This window comes from Engraulis encrasicolus, chromosome 19 (genome assembly GCF_034702125.1).
Source record: "Engraulis encrasicolus isolate BLACKSEA-1 chromosome 19, IST_EnEncr_1.0, whole genome shotgun sequence".
Taxonomy (NCBI): Eukaryota; Metazoa; Chordata; class Actinopteri; order Clupeiformes; family Engraulidae; genus Engraulis; species Engraulis encrasicolus.
The window spans coordinates 12723560-12746140 of record NC_085875.1 but is presented as its reverse complement, the minus strand read 5'-3'; the positions used below and the strand labels follow the sequence as shown (position 1 = coordinate 12746140).

General features: G+C 41.0%; 2 protein-coding genes across 2 annotated transcripts in view; both read right to left on the bottom strand.

The window, feature by feature from the left end:
- Nucleotides 1-2982, bottom strand: part of LOC134435211 (adhesion G-protein coupled receptor G2-like) — a 14548-nt gene extending 11566 nt beyond the window's left edge. The window contains exons 1-4 of the mRNA XM_063184076.1: nucleotides 2828-2982; nucleotides 2180-2363; nucleotides 1270-1407; nucleotides 809-916 (exon numbers count right to left, since the gene is read on the bottom strand). Of these exons, the coding sequence (XP_063040146.1) occupies nucleotides 809-916; nucleotides 1270-1407; nucleotides 2180-2363; nucleotides 2828-2982 (585 nt within the window). The remainder of the gene's footprint in view (nucleotides 1-808; nucleotides 917-1269; nucleotides 1408-2179; nucleotides 2364-2827) is intronic.
- A 12208-nt stretch (nucleotides 2983-15190) lies between these two features.
- Nucleotides 15191-21240, bottom strand: LOC134435210 (adhesion G-protein coupled receptor G6-like; the record flags this gene model as incomplete). The annotated part of the gene is made up of 6 exons (XM_063184075.1): nucleotides 15191-15315; nucleotides 17906-18189; nucleotides 18822-18912; nucleotides 19162-19433; nucleotides 19867-19991; nucleotides 21124-21240. Coding segments are annotated over 6 exons (1014 nt in total), but the record flags the coding sequence as incomplete, so codon positions are not given.
- Nucleotides 21241-22581: the final 1341 nt, after the last annotated feature.

The window sequence follows — 22581 nt, the reverse complement described above, 5'->3', positions numbered from 1 at the left end:
CACTGTAATAGACTCTACATACTGTATCATCCACATTGCAGGTGTCTCACAGTAGGAGTGTGTGTGCAGGGCTGGATAAAGATCCTAGGCTAGGCTACAGGTTGCTGTGGGCCTCCCCTGGAAAGCAAATTTCGTGACAAAATTTCATAAACAGTGTCATAATTGCAAGCTAAGAATTTAGGATGACATGTCCGTCAACTGTGTAGAGGAGAATTAACAAGATGTAAAACTGTACTTCTTTTTCAAAATCGCATCTTGTCATAATTCAGCCATTTTTGAGTTTTGGCCAGCCGCGGTTAGACTGGCTCTCACGCAGACCCTTTGTGCTTCGTGCATCTTCGTTAAACTTTGTGGGCTCGCACGAGGGTCTGGAAATCTTAGCCCAAACAGAATCAGAGATTTCACTGCCTGTCCAATCAGAATCGCGGGGCAGGGGTATATACAAGTCAGTGGTTGCAGTAGTAGTGATTAAAAAAAAGCCCACGTGAATTCTCCAACCAGGTTCGAGCTGTTTTGAACACACCTGTGCCTTTCCTGAGCTAAGTGATTAACAATGTTCCAGATGGTTGGTAACAACCATCGCGTGAGAACCAGTTTAAGCCAGGGCCCCCTTGGCAGGTGGGGCCCCCGCGGCTGCAGCCATATCTAGCCTGTGCATTAATCCAGCCCTGTGTGTAATGTAAAGGAGGGGCTGGAGCACACTGCAGCCATTATTCAGCGGTGTGCACTCTCCAGCTCCTCTTTTAGAATAACGAGTTGTGTTCGGCCTACTTCCTCCTGTCCCTCACACGCACAGCGCAGTACTCACCCATTTGTTGTTTTCAAAGTAGATCTTTATTTTGTTCTTCAGGTTGCTGATCGGGGCAGCCATGGACACACCGTACACCGCGCCCAAAACGGAGCTGTTTTTGGCATCCTGTGAAGCACATGAAATCCGCCATGAGATCACAAGCCACTGGAGGTTAATAGTAAACAACATATATGCCATCCGTAACAAAATACAGTAAATGTAAAAATATGACAATAGTAATGGACAAATAATAATAACAGGCGTGAAAAAAGATGCATTTAAATAATTGCACACACATATATATATATATATATATATATATATATATAATTTTTTTTAATATTCATTGACAATTGACATGAAGGGTATCACTTTTCTGTGAGTGTGTTGCTGTGTGATCACATTGAGAATGAGTGGACATCACTTGTTCTGTTGTTGTTGTTATTTGTTTGTTTATTTGTTTTTTTCTCATCACTAACCGGACTGATGTTGGGAAAGCGCAGAATGGAAACAACTCCAGATCCGTTGTTGGCTGACCCGGACATAGCCAGTGCTTCTGCGGGGATGTCGATGGACCATCTGAAAATCTGCTTTGATGCATGTGGATTGGACAACAGCTGGGAAGAAAAGAATAGAATAGAATAGAATAGAATAGAATAGAATAGAATAGAATAGAATAGAATAGAGATCCTATTTGCATGCTGGTACAGGCCAAATGCACGAGAATACAACAAAAATTGTGAAAAGCACAAAATGTCTAACAGTAGCTCGATGGACCAACATAATATTCCAGCTACATTGCAATGTATTGTACACATAGTTTCAGACATGGAGGGATTTAACCTCTCCCCCCCTTGGCCGCAGAACTACGCAGTAAAACATGCAGTGTTACTGTAATTCACCATTTAGAGCAGGGGTGTCAAACTCAAATTGACCGAGGGCCAAAATCAAAATCTGGAACGAAGTCGCGGGCCAAACTCAACAATTATTTAAAAATTGTAGGCTACCTGCATGCACTTCAAGTTCATACTCATGGTTAAATTTTACACATACTCTTTCCCATCATATTTATCTGTGTCTGCACATCTTGTGACACAGCAAATTTCATGTTAAAGTTGTGTTATGCTAAACATTAATGGTGTAGCCTATGTGGGCCAACTGTAATACACATTTGAAATGATAAAATGGCTCCGCGGGCCAAATTTGGCCCCCGGGCCTGAGTTTGACATCCCTGACTTAGAGAGTACTGTGAGACCAAACCTAGGCTAGAAGATGTCAAATCGAGTCTCCAATTAAAACTTTTTTTGTTGTTTTTTAATCATTTATGTCTACATCTACAGTACAGTGAGAACAAGCCACATGGTGAAAAAAAGCCCTTTGTCCTCTCACCATCTCATTGTCGATTTGTTTCGAGAAAGCAATAGTGATGTCCTTCTTGCTTTTCACCTTGGCGACGCTGCCTGTGATGTCAGTGTCACCTATAGTCACAGCTGCAGTAGAGGCATCGCCTATGCTGTCCAGGAGAGACTTCATGCTCTCCAGTACATCACTGCCAGCAAGAAACAAGATCAAAAAGACCCATTACAGATAGTAACCTGGCTTGCCCAAGTGTTAAATGCACATGATGTTGTGTTTGGCGCCACCGGCAGGCCACTGAAAACACTACAGGCGGATACACAAACACAGACAGACAGACAGACAGACAGACAGCCATACAAGATCATTGCTATACCGATAACCTAGCCTAGAAATCTAGACGCCCTTAGTGGCCGCAAATTGAATCAGCTCCCGGGAGCAGCATTCAGCTGTGGGGGTTTAGCTCGCTTGGCTACCAATAACCAGGAAAAAAATCTTCCTCTGTTACAAATTCCACACTATTGCCAGATAATATGGATGCATGCATATTATTGTATCTGCTTTGGTCGACTGTTGTACTGGCTTGAAAATCACTGACATTTGTAACATTACATTATGCACTATCTCAGTCTTTGACTGTCATGCAGTATATTGGGTTAAGTATGGCCAGGCCACACTTACTTGGCTTGGTGGGCGGATACCACCCCATTCTCTTCAATGAGGCCTTCTGTGATGTTTAGGTCTAATTTCGTATCCATCCGATTGGTGTCATTTCCAGGCCATGTGCAGTTGTAGCAGTTGATCTCCTTGCCAGCATTGCGTCCCACCACCAGCATAAAATTCTCTGTACACAAGAACAAGTTATTACTGTAGGCTATATGTAGTCGACATACCTACAACATTCATTTAAATTCACTCTTACAATTGCACAACTGTCTCACTCCTTGAGCTTTTAGTTCTGAGAATGTAGTAAAGACAGAAATTGCATTCTTAAACCGTGTAAAACCATGTTTTTGTGGCACATAATCCCTAATTATTAGTCCACAAATAGTTCCTATGGTTATAATAGACACCCACTTTTGTAAAATTCCATACTGCAGTTTATACATACACTATTCTACTTCACACATGGACTTTGTGCAAGAATTTTATTTGCAGTTGCCAGAACAAAATTGTAAAGGTTGTATAAAATGATTGTACAGTATGAATAAACTTTTAGTGATGTGGTATATTGCCAAGGGGGTGGCCCCTCATACTTAGGCTTAAAGTGATACTGTCCCATTTTTGGAAATAAGCTTACTTTACACCTCACCTTGAGTTAAATAATAGGGTTTTACCGTTCTCCTGTACTTTCAAGCGTTCTCTGGGTACGGCAGAGCAAATTTTACCTCCAAGCTACCTCCAGCCGCCAGCTGGTCTCATAGAACTCAATGTTAACTGCTAGCTTGGAGGTAAAATGTGCACTGCCATACTCAGAGAACGGTCGCGAGTACAGAAAAACGGAGAAACCCTATCATTTGTTAAAACATGTTAAAAACATGTGAAAAACAAACATGTATAATACTAAGCCTTCGAATAAATAAATTGAATGAATGAATGAATGAATCAATGAATGAATGAACTAATGAATGGTTTGAGGTGGGACAACGTGATCGAAACTTCAGAAAATACTGCACATTGATCACTGTTCTTTTTTCAACACATTTTGCACAGTTCGCTTAAGACAGAACCTGAAGACGTACTGGGTGAGATGCATTGCTCACTAATCAGTGTGCATGGTTTTCTGAACTTCAGTCATAAAAAATGTGACGTCCCACGTGAAAAAGTGGTTCAATTTAGTATGACACAAACTCAACAGAAGTGTACTTAGCATGTTAAAAGTCCACTCGTACTTTTTGTGCAAAGAAAAAGTATGTTTACAATATGCTTATTTAAAGTGAACTTAAAATTAGATGTAGGCCTAATTAAGTTGCTCTCAAAGAAAGTACACTTAGCCAATCATACTTAAAGTGGACTTGGAATATGTTTGGCTTAAGTGTTTAGAGGAACATATTAATAGTGTAAAAGTATATTTTGTAATAACATATTGCTATCGTACTTTTTGAAAGTGGACTATCAATATACTTCACTCAAATATCTTCAAAGTGTGCTTACACAAAGTGCATTTAACAATTTATCACTGATAATATATTGCTATAGCACTTTTTGAAAGTGGACTATTTTTATTTGCACCATGATTATACTTCACCCAACTATCTTCAAAAAGTAGGCGTGTGGAGTTCACTTACTGCTGTCCAAAAACAGTGCCAATTTAGCATACTCAGTGTGCTTCAAGTGTGCTGAAGTACTGTTTTAGTAGTGCTCCAGAGCACTAATAGTGCAATGAAGTGCACTTTAAATGGCTGGAAATAGTAGTACACTTTGTACTAGGTATAGTCATCAAAAGTACACTTTAAGTATATGCATTTTTTTAATCTGGAGTAGAATTACCCTTGTCATCTTGGCAGGCTCCTTCATCATATGGTGAGGATTCATCACAGAACTGATGAGGGTAAATTGGATCTTAAAGACAGATGTACACACACACACACACACACACACACACACACACACACACACACACACACACACACACACACACACACACACACACACACACACACACACACACACACACACACACACACACACACACACACACACACACACACACACACACACACAAATGATTTACAAATGACTGATAATTAAACTCTTATAATCAGGCCGCTGCTATAAACCTATTGTTACCCAGTCAGACATATATGACTAAAGACTCACGTCACAGTAGTGTAGAACTGCGGTAGTAGAGTCTTTTCCATTGGTGGAACAATGTGCATTATGAGGTGGTTATAGGTGTTAGTAACGTGTACACAATTCAGGACAATCGGCGTCAGCACACTGACTGAGAATATATTTGGTTACACCTATATGCAGCTATTTTTGAAAACGGATAGGCCTATTTGTTTAAAAGCTCCCTTAACAAATTTTGATCCCATTTACACGACATGAGGAGAAAACAAATGGCCATTGGAGCAGGTGCGTTTTTACATCTGCTGAAAATATCACTTTTAGGGACCTACAGCCCAGTTTACATGTAAACAAAAGGGCCAAATGGATGCCTTGACAAAAATATCCATAAACGTGTAAACAGGGTCTAAAAATGAAAGTGAACGCCCACTCCCATTGTCATTGTGACATAGCACTCCACAGCACACAAGTGTTCACTGCACACAACAAAATTGCATTTACGCCTCACTCGTGCAAGGGTACAGCCCTCAATGGCACCCCAAGGGAGCAGTGCACCGTTATGGTACCATGCAGCTCAGGCCAGGGTACCTCAGTCATGGAGGAGGATGGGGGAGAGCACTGGTAAATTTCTCCCCCCACCAATCTGGCGGGTTGGGAGTCGAACCGGCAACCTTTGGGCTATAAGTCTGACACCCTAACTAACCGCTTACCCATGACTGCCCTATGCCTAATGCTGAGAAGTTCCACATGCTAAAAGCAATGTAATGTAAATTCATGTTAGGCCTACCTCTGGAAGCGTCATCTGATGAAGACTTAGGACATCCAGTTTGATCTTTTAGAGAGACATTCGCATGTGCGCACACACACACAATCACACACACGCGCGCGCGCATGCACGCATGCGCAGGCACACACACACACACACACACACACACACACACACACACACACACACACACACACACACACACACACACACACACACACACACACACACACACACAGAGATATAAATGATTTACAAATGACTGATAATTAAACTCTTATAATCTGACCGCTGCTATAAACCTATTGTTACCAAGTCAGACATATATGACTAAAGACTCACGTCACATTAGTGTAGAACTGCGGTAGTAGAGTATTTTCTATTGACAATGTGCATTATGAGGTGGTTATAGGTGTTAGTAACGTGTACACAATTCAGGACAATCGTCGTCAGCACACTGACTGAACATATGTTTGGTTACACCTATATGCAGCTATTTTTGAAAATGGATATTTGTTTAAAAACTCCCTTAACAAATTTTGATCCCATTTACACGACATGAGGAGAAAACAAATGGCCATTGGAGCAGGTGCGTTTTTACATCTGCTGAAAATATCGCTTTTAGGGACCTGCAGCTCAGTTTACGTGTAAACAAAAGGGCCAAATGGATGCCTTCACAAAAATATCCATAAACGTGTAAACAGGGTCTAAAAATGAAAGTGAACGCCCACTCCCATTGTCATTGTGACATAGCACTCCACAGCACACAAGTGTTCACTGCACACAACAAAATTGCATTTACGCCTCACTCGTGCAAGGGCGCAGCCACCAATGGCACCCCAAGGGAGCAGTGCACCGTTATGGTACCATGCAGCTCAGGCCAGGGTACCTCAGTCATGGAGGAGGATGGGGGAGAGCACTGGTAAATTTCTCCCCCCACCAATCTGGCGGATTGGGAGTGGAACCGGCAACCTTTGGGCTATAAGTCTGACACCCTAACCGCTTACCCATGACTGCCCTAATGCTGAGACGTTCCACATGCTAAAAGCAATGTAATGCAAATTCATGTTAGGCCTACCTCTGGAAACGTCATCTGATGAAGACTTAGGACATCCAGTTTGATCTTTTGGAGAGACATTCGCATCTGCGCACACACACGCAAACACACACACGCACGCGCGCATGCGCGCACGTGCGCACGCGCAGGCACACACACACACACACACACACACACACACACACACACACACACACACACACACACACACACACACACACACACACACACACACACACACACACACACACATTTGCTGGCGTGCATGCATGGACAATCTCAATAATCAAATACAAATAGGGCATTTCCCAAAGTCTAGTGTGCCTTGGAAATGTGTCAGCCTAATTTGTCACGCCCAGTGATTGGATACTCCGCAGAGTTCACCTAAGACTATCCAATCACTAAGCATGATTACGAAGGCTGATAGACTTTGAAGAACGCACACTAGACTTTGAGACATGCCCATAGTGTGTACCAGGGCTTGACATTGGCAGCTGCCAAGTAACTGGTCAAATGTAAAAGCATGGCTGTGGCTAGTAACAATTTCAGTCTCACTGGCCACTTTGAGTGGTAACGTATTTATTCTCTGGTGTGACAAATCACAGTAGTTGCATCAACTGTTTGAATTTAAATGCAAACATATTCTAAAGAAGAAAAGAAACTTTACAACAAAACAATGGCTGGTAGAAAAGCTTAATGGTTGATGACTCGGGAAAAAACCACTAGCCACAGCCGTGAACAAAAAAGTTAACGTCAAGCCCTGGTGTGTACGTAAAGTGTAAATATAGGCATATAAAACATTTGTCTCCACATAGGAGGCATTATTAAATTGCATTTTAAGTCAATAAAAGATGCTGTAACTTTGTCAGTGTGCATGTAACGTGACATGATTAAACCCCCACCACCACTAATGGGATCTTTTCCATGTCTTTATGCATGCCTACACAGTAAATGTTGTGGTGTAAATTCAACACCCAAAGAGTTGAATTTAACACTGATAGTGTTGATCTTACTCTGAATTAGCACAATGAAATCCACTGTGTACAGTAAGTTCTGTAGTACTCTGGAATGTTTCACCATATGGTAAACATCAATTAAGAAGAAATTAACCGGAGGTTTTGAATAGCATATAGTAGGCTATGGTTAAGTGCGTGAGTTTGCTTACTGCGTTGTTTTGAGGGCTTGCATGAAGAGTTCTGAACAATCAAGAGAGACATGTTTTCAAGGATTTCTCTGTTCTGGCGCAGGATTATGTTATAGGCGATGTCGTTCTTTGTTGCTTTAGCAATAAATGGAATCTTACACAGTGTCACGTTTTCTGTGGGGGAAAAGGTAGTAGAATTGGTGCTCCACTGGTACATACTCAATGACTCCATAGGATCAACAGTGAGACAACAAGTGTTCAAATGAAAAAAACACACATTACATACTCGCTTCTGTGTTTTCATTGAGAAAATCAAATATGCACATTTTAAGACAGGCATCTAGAAAAAAAGAGAGTGCCAACATTAGTGCTTTTAAGAGTCATTTTCATTCAATTAGTCTGGTCAATATTTAATTATATAACTTTTATATTACTACATTGCAGTACCTTGGGTCCCATTAGTACATGGTTCTGGCTTTGGCAGATCGCGAAGGACAACCAATTGTAACTTATTGCAACCTGGACAGGGAGCACACGTACCTGTCACAATGTTAAAATGTTAGGCGTAGACAGAACTTAAGAATCACATATAGTAAACATGCATTCCCACAAGAGCCAACTAAATTAAATGTAATATTTCCTGTTCAGTTCAGCACAGCGAATGCCTGGTAATACAGAAGGCTTTTTAGGCTACTAATGTGTATCGGTGCTCCAGTGGAACGCTGTACTAGTCATTGAAAATAATTAATATTATTACAACACTCTACTACACAGACTACACAGTCTTTAGTAGAGATATATAACAACTTGGTCATAGCCTTTCTGGTCACAGCAAATATATTATAACAGAAGCCATGAGTTTGAGGAGGTTTGAAATACTATTCCATTCAAACGTTCAAAGATTCATAATGAAACAAACCTGAAGGATCCTGTGCAGACCAATGGACAAGAACTAATGTCGATAGGATGGTCCACAGAAAACAACACACATGGCCTGACCGAGTAGCCATTTTTTTTTCTAAATACCAAACACAATTTACAGTGTTGTTACACAGAAAGCATGATTCTCTTCTCTGATAAAAATGTCTATTATAATTGTGGGGGAAAAAATCATATCAGTAATAACTCATGACTTTTAGTATAAACTCATGGACATCTCAGAGTTAAATGTATTCTGTTATATATCACAGAAATACTGATAGTACAACTAAAGTAGGCACATTAACTTATTGACATTAATCCAAATAAAAGTCCCCGACCTTCACGGTCATCTTACCTGCATGCAGGAGTGAAAAAAGTGTTTCATGATGTCCCCACAGGCAACGTCAAAAATCATCATAAGAATACATTTCACTTGCAAATGAGGAGTGTGCTTGTGTACAGGGAGTGCATTGTGCGCACATTGTGTGTGCATTGCACTCGTCAATAATTTGCCTTTTAGGTGAAATAATAAGTTTAACCCAAAGAAAGAGACATTTGCTTGATCTATGAACTGTTCTATGATCTATAAACTATCCTATCAAAGATATACTGATACTGATAAACCCATTTTGTCACATGAAATGGAAAGATAAACAGCCCTAATGGTATGAAGAAAAAACATTCATTCATTCATTCGTTCATTCATTCATTCATTCATTCATTCATTCATTCATTCATTCATTCATTCATTCATTCATTCATTCATTCATTCCCTCTCAATAAACTGCCAAATACCTACTGTACACAGAAGAATTGTGGCTGAGAAGAACTTGAATTTAAGCTTTTTTCTTTTTCATTATGTTTTCTTTCTTTCTTGAAATGCTGGCCTGGGCCAGGAATTGCAATGACGCTGTCTGTCTCATTTGCTGGATTTCCAGCTACTCCAAGCTAACCGCCAACTCTGGCAACGCTGTCTGTGTGCTTTCAGTTCACTCAATCATAGTATTGTGTTGATCATAGACTCAGAGGGAGAAACATTATTTGGAAGTATTTCTTCCAAATACTTTTGATAACTTTTGTCTAGAGATTCTTGAAATTCAGTGAAATGGTTATGATTCTCAAAACATTTAATTGTTATTTATTGTTAAACATTGAATTACCATGCATGTAAACACTGCATTCAGATCAGAGGATCACATTAGATCTATTCCGATCAGGCGAAAGTGTCCATGTCAACATAACTACTGATAGGCCTCATGGCCGTAACCACCATTGAGGACACAGAGGACCTCTGTAATTTTTTCAGAAATGTAAAATTTATCAATGATGAAAATCAATATATGATCAACAATAATAAATTCAGTCTGTATACGCCACCCCCATGCCATCCTCAAGGCAGTGATTAGTCAAAGCAAACTTAAGAGTTTGACTGAGGAGTTTTAAGCATTCTAAATGTACAGTATGCGGTACAACATGCAGTATTTGACCCCGGTATTTGAAAATGTCTCGTTACGGCCCTGATAGGCCTACAGTGTTGTCCTGCTCTATGCATCAGCGTTTCAAAAGGCAGACAGAGGGCTGATGATTTGCTTGTGTGTTGTTTTTCTACAGGTACAAGTATGACTGATTTCTCTCTGATGGATATTTATAGTTACACCACATTGCTGTGCAAGGGATGTGTTGGTCCCTTTCATCATTCCATTTGCATTTTAGAGCAAACGATGAGAAGCGTGTGGTTAAAATAGGTGGATCATGATGAATATTACTATGCTTCCTGGTTGGATAGCAAAAATCATGGTTGCAGTAGGCTACTGTACATTGAATAGACCTATAGCAGACAACTTTATTCAAAGCTACACACGGGCAAGGATCAATCCAAGCCATGTGGATCTACAAGTAGGCCTAAGTGCTAGCTCTTTGAAGAAACAAGTTGTAACAAATTGTAGACTTGACTTGAGGTAATACAAACTTTCACAACGTAACGCCTTCCAGATAAGTGCAGTACAGTATTCCTACGCTATGGTCTAGTTCTGATGATATGACATTAGGCTAGTTAAAGATCATCTCCAGACTTATCTGACTTATTATTATTACTATTTGAGTGTGTGTGTGTGTGTGTGTGTGTGTGTGTGTGTGTGTGTGTGTGTGTGTGTGTGTGTGTGTGTGTGTGTGTGTGTGTGTGTGTGTGTGTGTGTGTGTGTGTGTGTGAATGTGTGTGTGTGTGTGTGCACCTTCTCACGTGAACCCCAGACACTTCTTGGCACATTTTAACAGTCTCTGGAGCTGGTGTATGAATGTGAGATTGTGTATGTGTATTTGAATGCACTTTCTATTCATCTGTATACTTGTGATATTGTGCTATATAAATATATGTAGTCATGGCCATGCATAGATAGGGCTGAGATGGTGCTAAAGCACCGCCCCTTTGCCCCGCTGGACAAAAAAATGTGGCTTTTTTTGCCCAGCCGTGACTACGTCGGCTGGGCAACGGTTCGACTCCCGACGCGGGTCATTTCACGATCCTCCACCTTCTCTCTGTCCCACTTGTTTCCTGTCCCACTCTTCACTGTCCTGTCTAAATAAAGACATTTATTTCGAGGCCCACTTGGAATACCTTCAGGGCCCACCAGTGGGCCCCGGCCCATAGGTTGAAAATCACTGCTCTGCGTCATGCACAACAGACCTGACCAGGGCCGCTGACAGCTTTTGCTGGGCCCGGGACAAAGTCATCTAAAAGGGCCCCCTACCCAATACACACACACACACACACACACACTGCTGCTGGTGTACTTGACAGACCTTTTTAATATTTATTTTTCTTCAAATGCTACTATTACCATGTTAGAACGCTATAAAGGACTTTTTTAGGAAAAGCACAAAAGCACAACAATACCTCTTTAATGTATGTCCTCTACAAGTCTTCTGTTGTCCAGTCTTGCACTTTAAATGTCTGTATGAGCACTGTCTATGTCCATACTGTCTTAAGTCCATGTATAAGTACTGTCTATGTCTATACTGTCTATGTCCTTACCTAGATTAGTCTATGTCTGTATGGGAAAGCAAGAAATGTAATTTCAAATTCTTTGTATGACCAGTGCATGTAAAGAAATTGACAATAAAACCTACTTGACTTGACTTGACTTGATAATCTCATATTTAAATGAAGAAAAGGATTAACTGTGACTAAAATCTGGTAGTCGTCACTGTTTAATAACATCCTTGGTGGGCACCTCAGAAGCTCCTGGAGGGTTACTTGGTGCCCGCGGGCACAACGTTTGGTGACACCTGCCTTAGGTCATATCCATCAATGAATGGAACTGTAGGCCTACGTGAACCTACAGCCCAGCAGGCAGTTTGTGATGACCTATCACAAAAAAATGTTGACACAAGTTGGTTGATTGGTTGACAATACAACAGTTTATTATCTCAGTACACCCACAGTATTACAAGTGTTAATCAACAACTGTTCATATATAGAGAGATTATTCACCAGCTAGATATACAATAAATGATTAATATACTGTACATAAGTGCATAAGTGCGATGAATAAGTCTGAGAGTACAGTAAAAGATAATCCTTCCAAATAAATACAAATAAAAATGTATTACTAACAAAAGTGGCAATAAAAGCAATCATCATCATCATCATCATCATCATCATTATTATTATTAATAGTAGTAGTAGTAGTATAATAATACATTTTATTTTTGAGCGCCTTTCAAAATACCCAAGGACACTTTACAATCAAAAACAAATACATAACAGTAGAGAACGTATAACAAAGCTTCAGTGAATTAACAATAGGAGAGTAATTAAAATGCAAGAATAAAATAGAAATAAAAGTAACTTACAATAAAATAAATGTTTTTTAAAATAAGAAAAAGGAAAAAGAAGTAGAATGCATTTGAAAATAGTACTTCTAGTAATACTAGTAGTAGCAGTAGTATCACAATGCTCTGTTTGGCATAAACCATTGAAAGTGGTTATGTACACCAGGAAGTAAGTCATATTTGAGGGATGTAGACATTCCAATGAGTTACAGGTTAACCAGAGTAGAGTATTTACAGTAGATTCCCTCAGTAAAATATGGCGGCAGAACAAACTATATTAGTCAACATAGCCGATCTCCTGATTTAATGCAGTCTCAAAAGACTCCAAACAAAGCACAACATCTGCTTCTCAATGTCAACAAAACAAAAGAAATTACAGTGGACTTCAGGAAATAAAACAACAAACACACATCCCACTCATCATCAACGGCAGGGCAGTGGAGTCTGTGAAAAGCACAAAGTTCCTGGGAGTGCACATCACAGATGACCTCACATGGGCCACGAACGACATGGGCGCCCTGGTTAAGAAGGCGCAGACACGACTCCACTTCCTGCGAAGGATGAGAAGAGCCAGCCTTCCCACCTCTGCACTCACCACCTTCTACAGGGATACCACTGAGAGCATCCTGACCAGCAGCATCTCTGTCTGGCACGGCAGCTGTCTAGCTGCCAACAAGAAGGGACTGCAGAGGGTGGTGAGGAGGACAGCAGAAAAGATGATCAGATCACCCCTACCAGCCATTCAGGACCTGTACACTTCACACTGTTCCAAGAGAGCAATGGCCATTATCAAAGACCCCACTCACCCAGAACACAAACTATTCTATACTACAATCAGGTAAGCGCCAGGGGCGGTTCTAAGGGGTGGCAGGGGCTGGCATTTGCCCCCCCCCCCCAGAAATATGATTTGCCACCCCAATTAATCAATTATTGATTGTGACCAATAGCCTTAATGCTTGACATCACTTCAGACATAGAACTTTAGGTTGCAGGGTTTCAGTTTAAGGGATTCACTGTATCACATAAGTGTGTGTGTCGATTATATAGCGTTTATCATTTTCCCTTAGTGTAGGAGCATGCCCCCCTGAAATACATTTCGCCACCCCTTTGCGACCCCAAGAATAAATGTCTGGAACCGCCCCTGGTAAGCGCTACCGCAGCATGCAGTGCCTCAAGCAGGCTGGGAAACAGCTTCTTTCCACAAGCTATCAGACTGCTCAACTCACTGATGAAAACTACATGAACATTTCAAAGACACTGGAGAACTACTTCCTTCCTTCCGCCACAAGCTGCGTCTTTTCATCACTTTCTGGCAGAGGTGTCAAAAATAAAAGTAAAAGTACTTGTGTGGTGTAATTACAACACTGGCAGATGGCATTATATAGCTGTTACGCCATTTACTCCATTGTAACTCATGGGATAGATAGACTGTGTTATTACTGAAAAACACTGAAAATCTATCAAGGACCCACCACAAACTTGATCCAACCAGTGCACAGTTAGCTCATCGTAAGACGAGTACACAGGTCTTCTGTTTACTCAGATAAGTTACTTCTGTGGGAAGGAAACTACGTTTCTTTTTTTAACTTTTACTTTTACTTTTGACACCTCTGTTTTCTGGCAAACTGCCGTTACTAATTCTAAACTGGAGGATGCTATGGCCAAGACCCAGTCGTTAGTTCTATCGCATTTGGTTGTCAAGTTGTAGGCCTACACGTCCTACACCTGTCCGATAGAGAGGCGTGTCTGACTTGCTCACTAGATTCTGCTGCAGTTGGAATGATTCCTACAAATTCACAGACAGTAATAGATAAAAAAATAGCCTACACATCTTGCCGGAATTCTATGCATCCGCCTCGCCATTAACGTCATCGAAACAGTCATCTCGTCGACCTCTGCTCCCCTTGATCCGATATAAGTTATGCTACTCTCAACTGATAAACGATACACCACAGGAAATCTCTCTCCTCTCGTGGGGAAGGGACACCCATATGATAGGGCTAAGTTATTAAAAATGTCCATTACTTTGTGTGGGGAATCTCTCTCTCTTTCTTTTCCGCACAAAGTTAACAGGCAGGCTATGATGGTCAGCAAGGGGGAAATAGAGGTGCTTCAAGTTTGACGTGTTTCAAGGGCTAGCGGCCGACGAGGTGACCGGTTCCACAAAGTTAAAGGGCAACTCCTGCCAATTTCAATGTGCTGTTGTATTGCTCACGCTACCCTTGACTTGTCAGTATCCGGTGACGCCGCAGTGTTTGGCCCAGCCCTTTCCGAGATATGAGCTATTCTAATCGGGGAAACTTTTGTTTACATTAAAAAAAAAAAATGAATCAAATATCCAATGAAACCATATCCAGTGAAACCAATCAAATATTGTCGGAATGGCGGTATATACAGGCAGATGATTATTGCATTATTAGATACGTAGATAGGATAAGGGTTCTGGGTATAACATATTCTGCCCAACCCATACACAGCCTGTTGTTGTTGTTGTTGTTGTTGTTGTTGTTGTTGTTGTTGTTGTTGTTATTGGTTTTAGCCGTGTGAGTTGCTGTAGATATTGCTGACACTGGTGTTGGAGGAGACGCTGCTCTTGGTTGAGGTGAGGTTTTCAGGGAGATCTCTGCTGTTATTGTAGTAGTAGATGAACAGGAACAGACCTGCCAGAAGATGCAGATCATTGAAACAAATGTCTGCACACTTTATTGTGGTAAATACCAAATGCTGACATGGGAAGCACACGTGAAGAGTTCAGATGCAAAACCCCCTAAGTGCCTTTTCAGAAAATAATCTTAATTCATTTGTATTTAATACAAAGCTATCGAAACTGCATATTTTTATTTTATTTATGTAATATAACTATTTATATGTATTATCAAGTACATGAATGTAAACCAAACCAACAACGGGGTTCTCTAAAAAAATGCAGTTAGGGGGTTTTGCATCTGAACTCCTCACATGAACACCCCGCTTGTGGTATTTTTCATGTGAAAACTTTTACAGTATATACGAGCTGCCAAGCATGGATAATATCTACTTCCGAGAGCCCATGAAAGGCACTCTAAAGGACAACATTTCAACATGCCGTTGTACTTCTCACGTCATTATATTGCTTGATTTGAATCCTTAAATCCTTAAATCCTATCATAGGGCAACGGCATGGTGCAAGGCATGTGCTGTGAAAATATGCATTAGATACATTACATACTTAAAAATATACACCATAATTACATTACTGTGCATTAATTAAAAAACCATGAAATAAAATGTTACCCCTATTCGGACATCTAAAATCTACTTCTTATTTCATTCAACATACATATCACTCAGGTTTACCACATTTACCTCAGTGATTTGTTTTTTTTTACTCATGATGTCATAGCACCGTATGGACAATAACAAAGAGGACACACTGCAACTGTTAGTGCTGTCTGCTGGGCAAATAAAGCATTATATGGTTGTACGTCATGGGGTAGGAAAGCCTCCTGAGCAATAAAGTCCTGTTTGCTTTGTGATAACATGGTGGGTCATTGGCACCACTCTGGCGCCCGCCAGGTAAATCAATAATCACTTTGTATGCTACGTAGCTAGGCTAGCAAGGCTATTAGCTACAGTTAAACCTTACAGATACCTCTGCCTCAGAGAGAATGAATGGGTGCATTCCAATATGCATTGCCAAAACAATTTTTGGGGCACTATTCTTCATTTACCATCCTGTTTGAAAATGAGAAAATGACTTTAAAATTGAGCTTTTGTGAGATGTTGAAAAATAATGCTGTTGTCAGTGATGTCATCACGACGTATTTCTTCCTGGTACGAGGCCACAAGCACAAATGGAGGACGCAAGGTTGCATATTGGAATGCACCCCACGTGTCTTTGAACACAAGTGAGAATGAATGTGTCTTTCAGTTAGATTCAAGTTAGAGTGAATTCAAAGGAAATCAGAAAAATATTGTGGGAGCTAGTTTGGTTAGTTAGTCAATTGAATACATGTGTGGAACAGCATTCTGCAACCAGAATACCTATAATCATACAATCATACAAAACCAATAACAAAATGTAAATAACTATTGCGCAAACCAAGTACTGTATTCATTGCATTTAAGTTTGAAATGTACCTCGCAGGTAACTGCACTCAATGTAATTGAGACAATCACAAGATGAATGTGATCACTCGCTTTTCTTGATTCCAGCTAACATTATGGGTGAGGCATTTTAAACATAACTGTTCAACAAAGGCGCTTTTGCACACCTCTGTAGTTGGGCAGGTGCGTAGTAGGATGTTATCCCAGCGGGGTTGTCAGTCAAGTGGAAAGAAATCCCGCACACTGTCCATTCCACCAACAAACTTTAATACAACATTTCAGTCACCCGATCTTCTTCAGGTAAAGTTCCCACTTTACAACGGTCGGATGACCGAAACGTTGTATTAAAGTTTGTTGGTGGAATGGACTGTGTGCAGGATTTCTTAGCACTTGATTCCCACTTTACCTGAAAACGGTCGGATGACCGAAACGTTGTATTAAAGTTTGTTGGTGGAATGGACTGTGTACAGGATTTCTTTGCATTTGATTTTTAGGCCTAACTGAAATTTGTTTTAAACAAGAGCTAGGTACCTATCTAGGTAAATAACTGCTATAATGAAGCCTGGCATAGGTATGGAGCATGAGAAAGGAGCCTGGCATTAAACATGAGGAAGGAGTTAAAGGCACACTGTGCAGGAAATGGTCAAAAAAGGTACTGAAGCTATGCTGCTCATTGAAACTGGGCTGCCTATTGCCAAATTTGATCTTTAAATTAAAGTTTACTGAGTATTAAACAAATATTTTCTAGTATGATCCAAGTGCAGTCATTTTTGCAGCTATTTTTGGAAATTTAAAATGGCGGACCATGGAAAAGATCCCCCTTTTCATGTATGAAAAGTGCAATTTTTCCAGTCATAATGAATACTTAGAATTTGATGCTGGTGGTAAGTATTCATGAAATTAGTGAATGGGCAGCATGAATTCTGGAAATTAACAACTAAAAATCTCACACAGTGTCCCTTGAAGGATGCAGGATCAATTTAACTAGCATGCCTTTGCCTTCTGAAACGTGTGTCTCAGAGATATACTCTCAATGGTGTGTGCAAATTCTTGTAAATGCAGAATCAATTTAACCATGGTTTGAGAAATCAGTGTGGCTTTCCCGTGCTTTGCTATGGCTCTTTATTCTATGAACTCTGATCTGATGCGCCACGTCGTCAGTACCTTGGAAGGAGTTGAGGATGCAGAAGATGTAGTAGGAGGGTATGAGCATGGGCCCGTAGCTGAAGAAAGCCACTCCCCAGGTGATGCCCAGCAGGAACAGCAGGCTCATGATGATCGACAGGTTCTTGGAGATCGGCGGCTGCTTGACGTCCTTGCTCTGCATCTTGCGGGCCGCGCAAATCCTCTGCACCATGACGACGAAGATACCCATGGAGAAGAGGAAGACGAGGGCAAAGTAGCCGATGTTCACCGCGTAGTGCACCAATATGTCTTTGGTCCAGCACCTGGCGGGAAACAGTCAAATGATCTAACTGTAAGTGGTTAAAATATTTTAATCATCTATATTAAGTGGTTTAAAATGTTCTTATAAAGCAATTAAAAAAGGAAACTCTCCATGTTAGCTTAACAGTTAGCTTAAGCCAATTTATTGGTTTAAACAAAAAGTGTCCATATAAACGGGTATAAATGCTAATGTTAGGATTACAGTGTGAGACAAATGCCCCTTTTAGCAGGTACTGTAGCATGTTTTATCAGTCTTATTCCAAAGTTTGAACCTACTGGAATTGTATATCGAAGTTTCCTTCCACACAGCAAAATACTACGGGAAAATGGTCCCATCAGGCAACCTTTTCCCCTAGTTTTGAAAGCCTGCTAACAAAGATATTTTACATTCTATTCTCTGCTCCTAGTGAAATTGGACGTTCTAGAACTGCTCATTGGTGCAGAGGGGTTTCTCCTTGTACTTAAAATAAACCAAGTGACTTAGAAGAGATAAGAATGTCAACAAAGCGTAATATGATGTACACTTCTGTACATGTTCTCGTCTAGTCAGCTGAAATGGAGAAAATATACCTTGAAACCCCCTTGTGACTGAAGCAAGAGACTAGGACAAGGCTTGTTTACGTGTCACACTTACATTTTTGCTTGGTATCCAGTGTCTGTACTGATGGATATTTCCTCATATTTACCAAGACATGCAATGACAATGACTGCCAGTGCAGGGCAAACTAAGGGAGATACAGAGAGAGCAGTGCGGTACACTAATTCAGTAAATCATTCTTTTATAATATTGAGGTATTTACATGCATATTTGCATTGATGGTAGCCTGAGCCTACATTATAGCAAAACACACGTTCAGCTGAACAAAGTACTTAAAGACATTACATTAAAAAACATGGGGAATGTAAAAAAACATGTCTGCCGGTACGTATGCATGTATGCTTTCTTATGGTGAAAGAATTTGGCCTTGTCTTACTCCAGGCGGGGAGACACATCTTGAGCATGTAGTGTTTGAAGGTCTTGATGTCGAGCATCATGACCAGGTGCAGGTAGAGGTGGAGCGCTTGCATGGCGAACCAGGTGAACGTTGCCAGCATGGAGTAGTGCATGAGCATCGCTATGATGACACACCCCACGTAGCTGCCCGTGTTGGCCACAAACTCGTTGGTCAGGAAGGTGAGGTTGAGGAGGAAGAGAGCCAAAAACACGTTCATCAACACCTGGACGGACTGGCTGGACTTGCCCTTGCTATAACGGACAGACAGACAGAGAGACAGACAGACAGACAGACAGGGGTCAGTGACGTTTCAGCAGAAGCACACGTCAGGAGTGTCCTTTTCCATACTTTCTATGCATTCCAATATGCGACCTTGCGTCCTCCACTTGGGCTTGTGGCCTCACGTTTTGCAGATGCCCTGTCTCCGGGGAAAAAACAATTAAGTTTCCCCATGTTCGGCCTAGCGAAAACAATCTTTTGAGGGACTATTCTTCATTTACCATCCATGAGAAAATGACTTTACAATTGAGCTATTGCGAGATATTTAAATATAATGCTGTTGTCAGTGATGTCATCATGACGTGTTACTTCCTGGTACGAGGCCACAAGCACAAGTGGAGGATATTAGAACGCACTCCTTCTCTGTTGGTTAATATTGGCAAAGTAAACGGAAGTGTATTGTACCGTAATAGGAAGTGCATGAAGAGCGCCACCCCCAGGAAGAAGAGGGAAAGGCCACAGCCGATGTAGCTGATGTACGTCAGGGAGCTCAGGTCAGACTCTGAGATGGTGCCATTACCCGGAAGACTCTAGATACACACACACACACGCGCGCGCGCACGCACGCACGCACGCACACAAACGCGTTCATTAGTCGGGGGCCCTTTCCTGGTTGTCCTATGAACATTTAGTCCCCAGAAGTATGCAAAACCAAGAACACACACGCACACACGAACGCCTCAGAGGTTTGTTCATGTTAGCTACCTTCTTTTTATTTTCATGCAGTCTCCCTTTTTTTACGTTTTACTTCCTGTAAGATGTGAAATCCCCTTCCTCTCTTTTATTTGCCTGTGTTGTATTTCATTTGAATAAAAGGCTACCGCTCAGCTGACATAAAATAATCAAATCTTATGGGCTTCAGGACCACGTTTTTTTAGGCTACATTGTCAGGATATGCAGATATGCATTTTTACCAAATTCATAGCAATATTAGGTAAGACTTTATCAGCACAACTTCAGTAATTTACATGGAACTTGGAACTTCAAATCACATTGTTAAGAACTTATGGTGTGTCGCTTGGCGATGGTGAAAAAGATTCTTTCTACATTAGAGTGATATTGTGTGATATGGGCTGAGTACATTGTGCACACTAGTGCAGGCTGCCAATACACAGGTTTTCTTGCTCTGGAAAAATACACATCAGATAATGAGATACAAATGCTATTTGCACAAACCTGTAAGAAGGCACATGCCAAAATGTGTGTGTGATAGGCAATAAAAAAACACATTGGTACAAGGTGTGCCCCTTTTTAAGTTATATTTGGGTCTTACTTGAGTAGAGTAGAGTAGAGTAGAGTAGAGTAGAGTAGAGTAGAGTATCGTTTATTGATCCCATTGGGAAATTAAGGTGTCAAGTAGCATACACACATACATAAATAAATACGTAACACACATATTATACATGAAATAATCATCATATATAGCTCACTATTGCATACATTTGCCAACTTGATCTTATCAAGTTTAATGAACACTGATATTGTATTCAGGCCGACCAGAATGGTGCCGGTGCCAGGGCTCACATCAGTTATGTTTGACACTTAACGCTGGCCAATTCTCGATTTGGTGAGGGAACTGGCAACGGCACGGTTCTCAGTTGGCCTGAATGCGCCCATGAGTGAAGCCTGCTCCCTGCTACTATTGACTGACTCTGAGCTCACCATGAGGATGGCGAAGAAGGTGAGATGGGAGCACTGGCATGTTATGGTGCTGCCAGTCTCCAGCGTGGTGCAGCCATCCTCCGTCCAGTTCCCTTTGGTTGGAGGAGACATGGACGGAAAGAGAGAGAGAGAGAGAGAGAGAGAGAGAGAGAGAGAGAGAGAGAGAGAGAGAGAGAGAGAGAGAAATAGTAAGAGAAGGGGATGTAAGAGGAGAGAGTGAGAGAAGTACAGTACAGAGGGCGAAGAGAAGACCACAGGAGGTCTTTAACCCATTTTAGCCTAAGCCCTTTTTGGGAAAAGGTGCCCTCTCCCTATAACCTAAACATCCAGGCCTTCGAAACTCATAAAAACATGAAATAAGTTGCATTTAAACGCTAGAACCTTCATTTTGCAATAGAATGTGTTCATTCAGCTCTAACACACCCATATTCTTAATAAAACAGCTCAAATGTCAAGAACCTTAACGCAGCGTATATATCGTTCCAGGACACAATGGGTTAATGACTCCATACACAGGGCCAGTTCTAAGCAATTTGGTACCCTAGGCGAGCAGCAATCTTTCCTTTTTGTGAATTGGACATTGGCATCTGTAAACATGGTGTCACAAGTACAGCTGATCTAGTTCCATGGGTATACTGAGTGCCCATTAAATGTAAAGTTTAATGCTTTATTTAGCTTAATATTTTAATTATGTGGGCCTTGGTTTCCCCCAGGACATTTGGCGCCCTAGGTGACCACCTAGCCTGCCTGTGACAAGATGCAATATTGGAAAAAAAAACAGCTACTCTATTGAGCACAGTTGGTAGATATGTTATCCTTAATTCAAAGCTCGTAATTCTGACACTGTCCATGCAAATGTGTCAAGAAATGTGCCTTCCAGGGGACCCCACAACAACCTGTAGCCTAGGGGCCCCATGCTATCTTAGTCCGGCCCTGGGTGCTACAGTCGTCTTGTTATTCTATTTAACTCCTTATCTTCTGTTTTTCGTGCATTTATTACGATAAGTTGTAAACTGACAATAAACAGTTTCTTCAACTTGAAATTGAAAACAGTATGTACCTTTACTATCCCAAGAGCTGCAAAATAATCATCCTACCTTTACCATCCCAAGAGCTGCAGGACACATTGGCATCTTTCTGTTGAAGTAAAAAAGGAAAAAGTCTTACATCATGTTTTAGAAACTGATTGTCTATCAATGCACCAATGTCAAGTGTGTAAACTGTGCATGTAAGGGAATGTGGGATATGTATTATAATCTGAAGCGTAGTGTCATGCTCACATCAATGGTCCCGGGAGCGCATTTTCAGAAACATTCATCTCTGAGGTGTATAACAGTATGAAAGCATGGCACTTGGGTGTCTTCTCTCGCCAGAAATACTAACCATTTTATGATTGTCAAAGTGGATGAGTATTTTGTCGGTCAAATTGGAGACGTTAGCAGCCATATCAATAGCGTA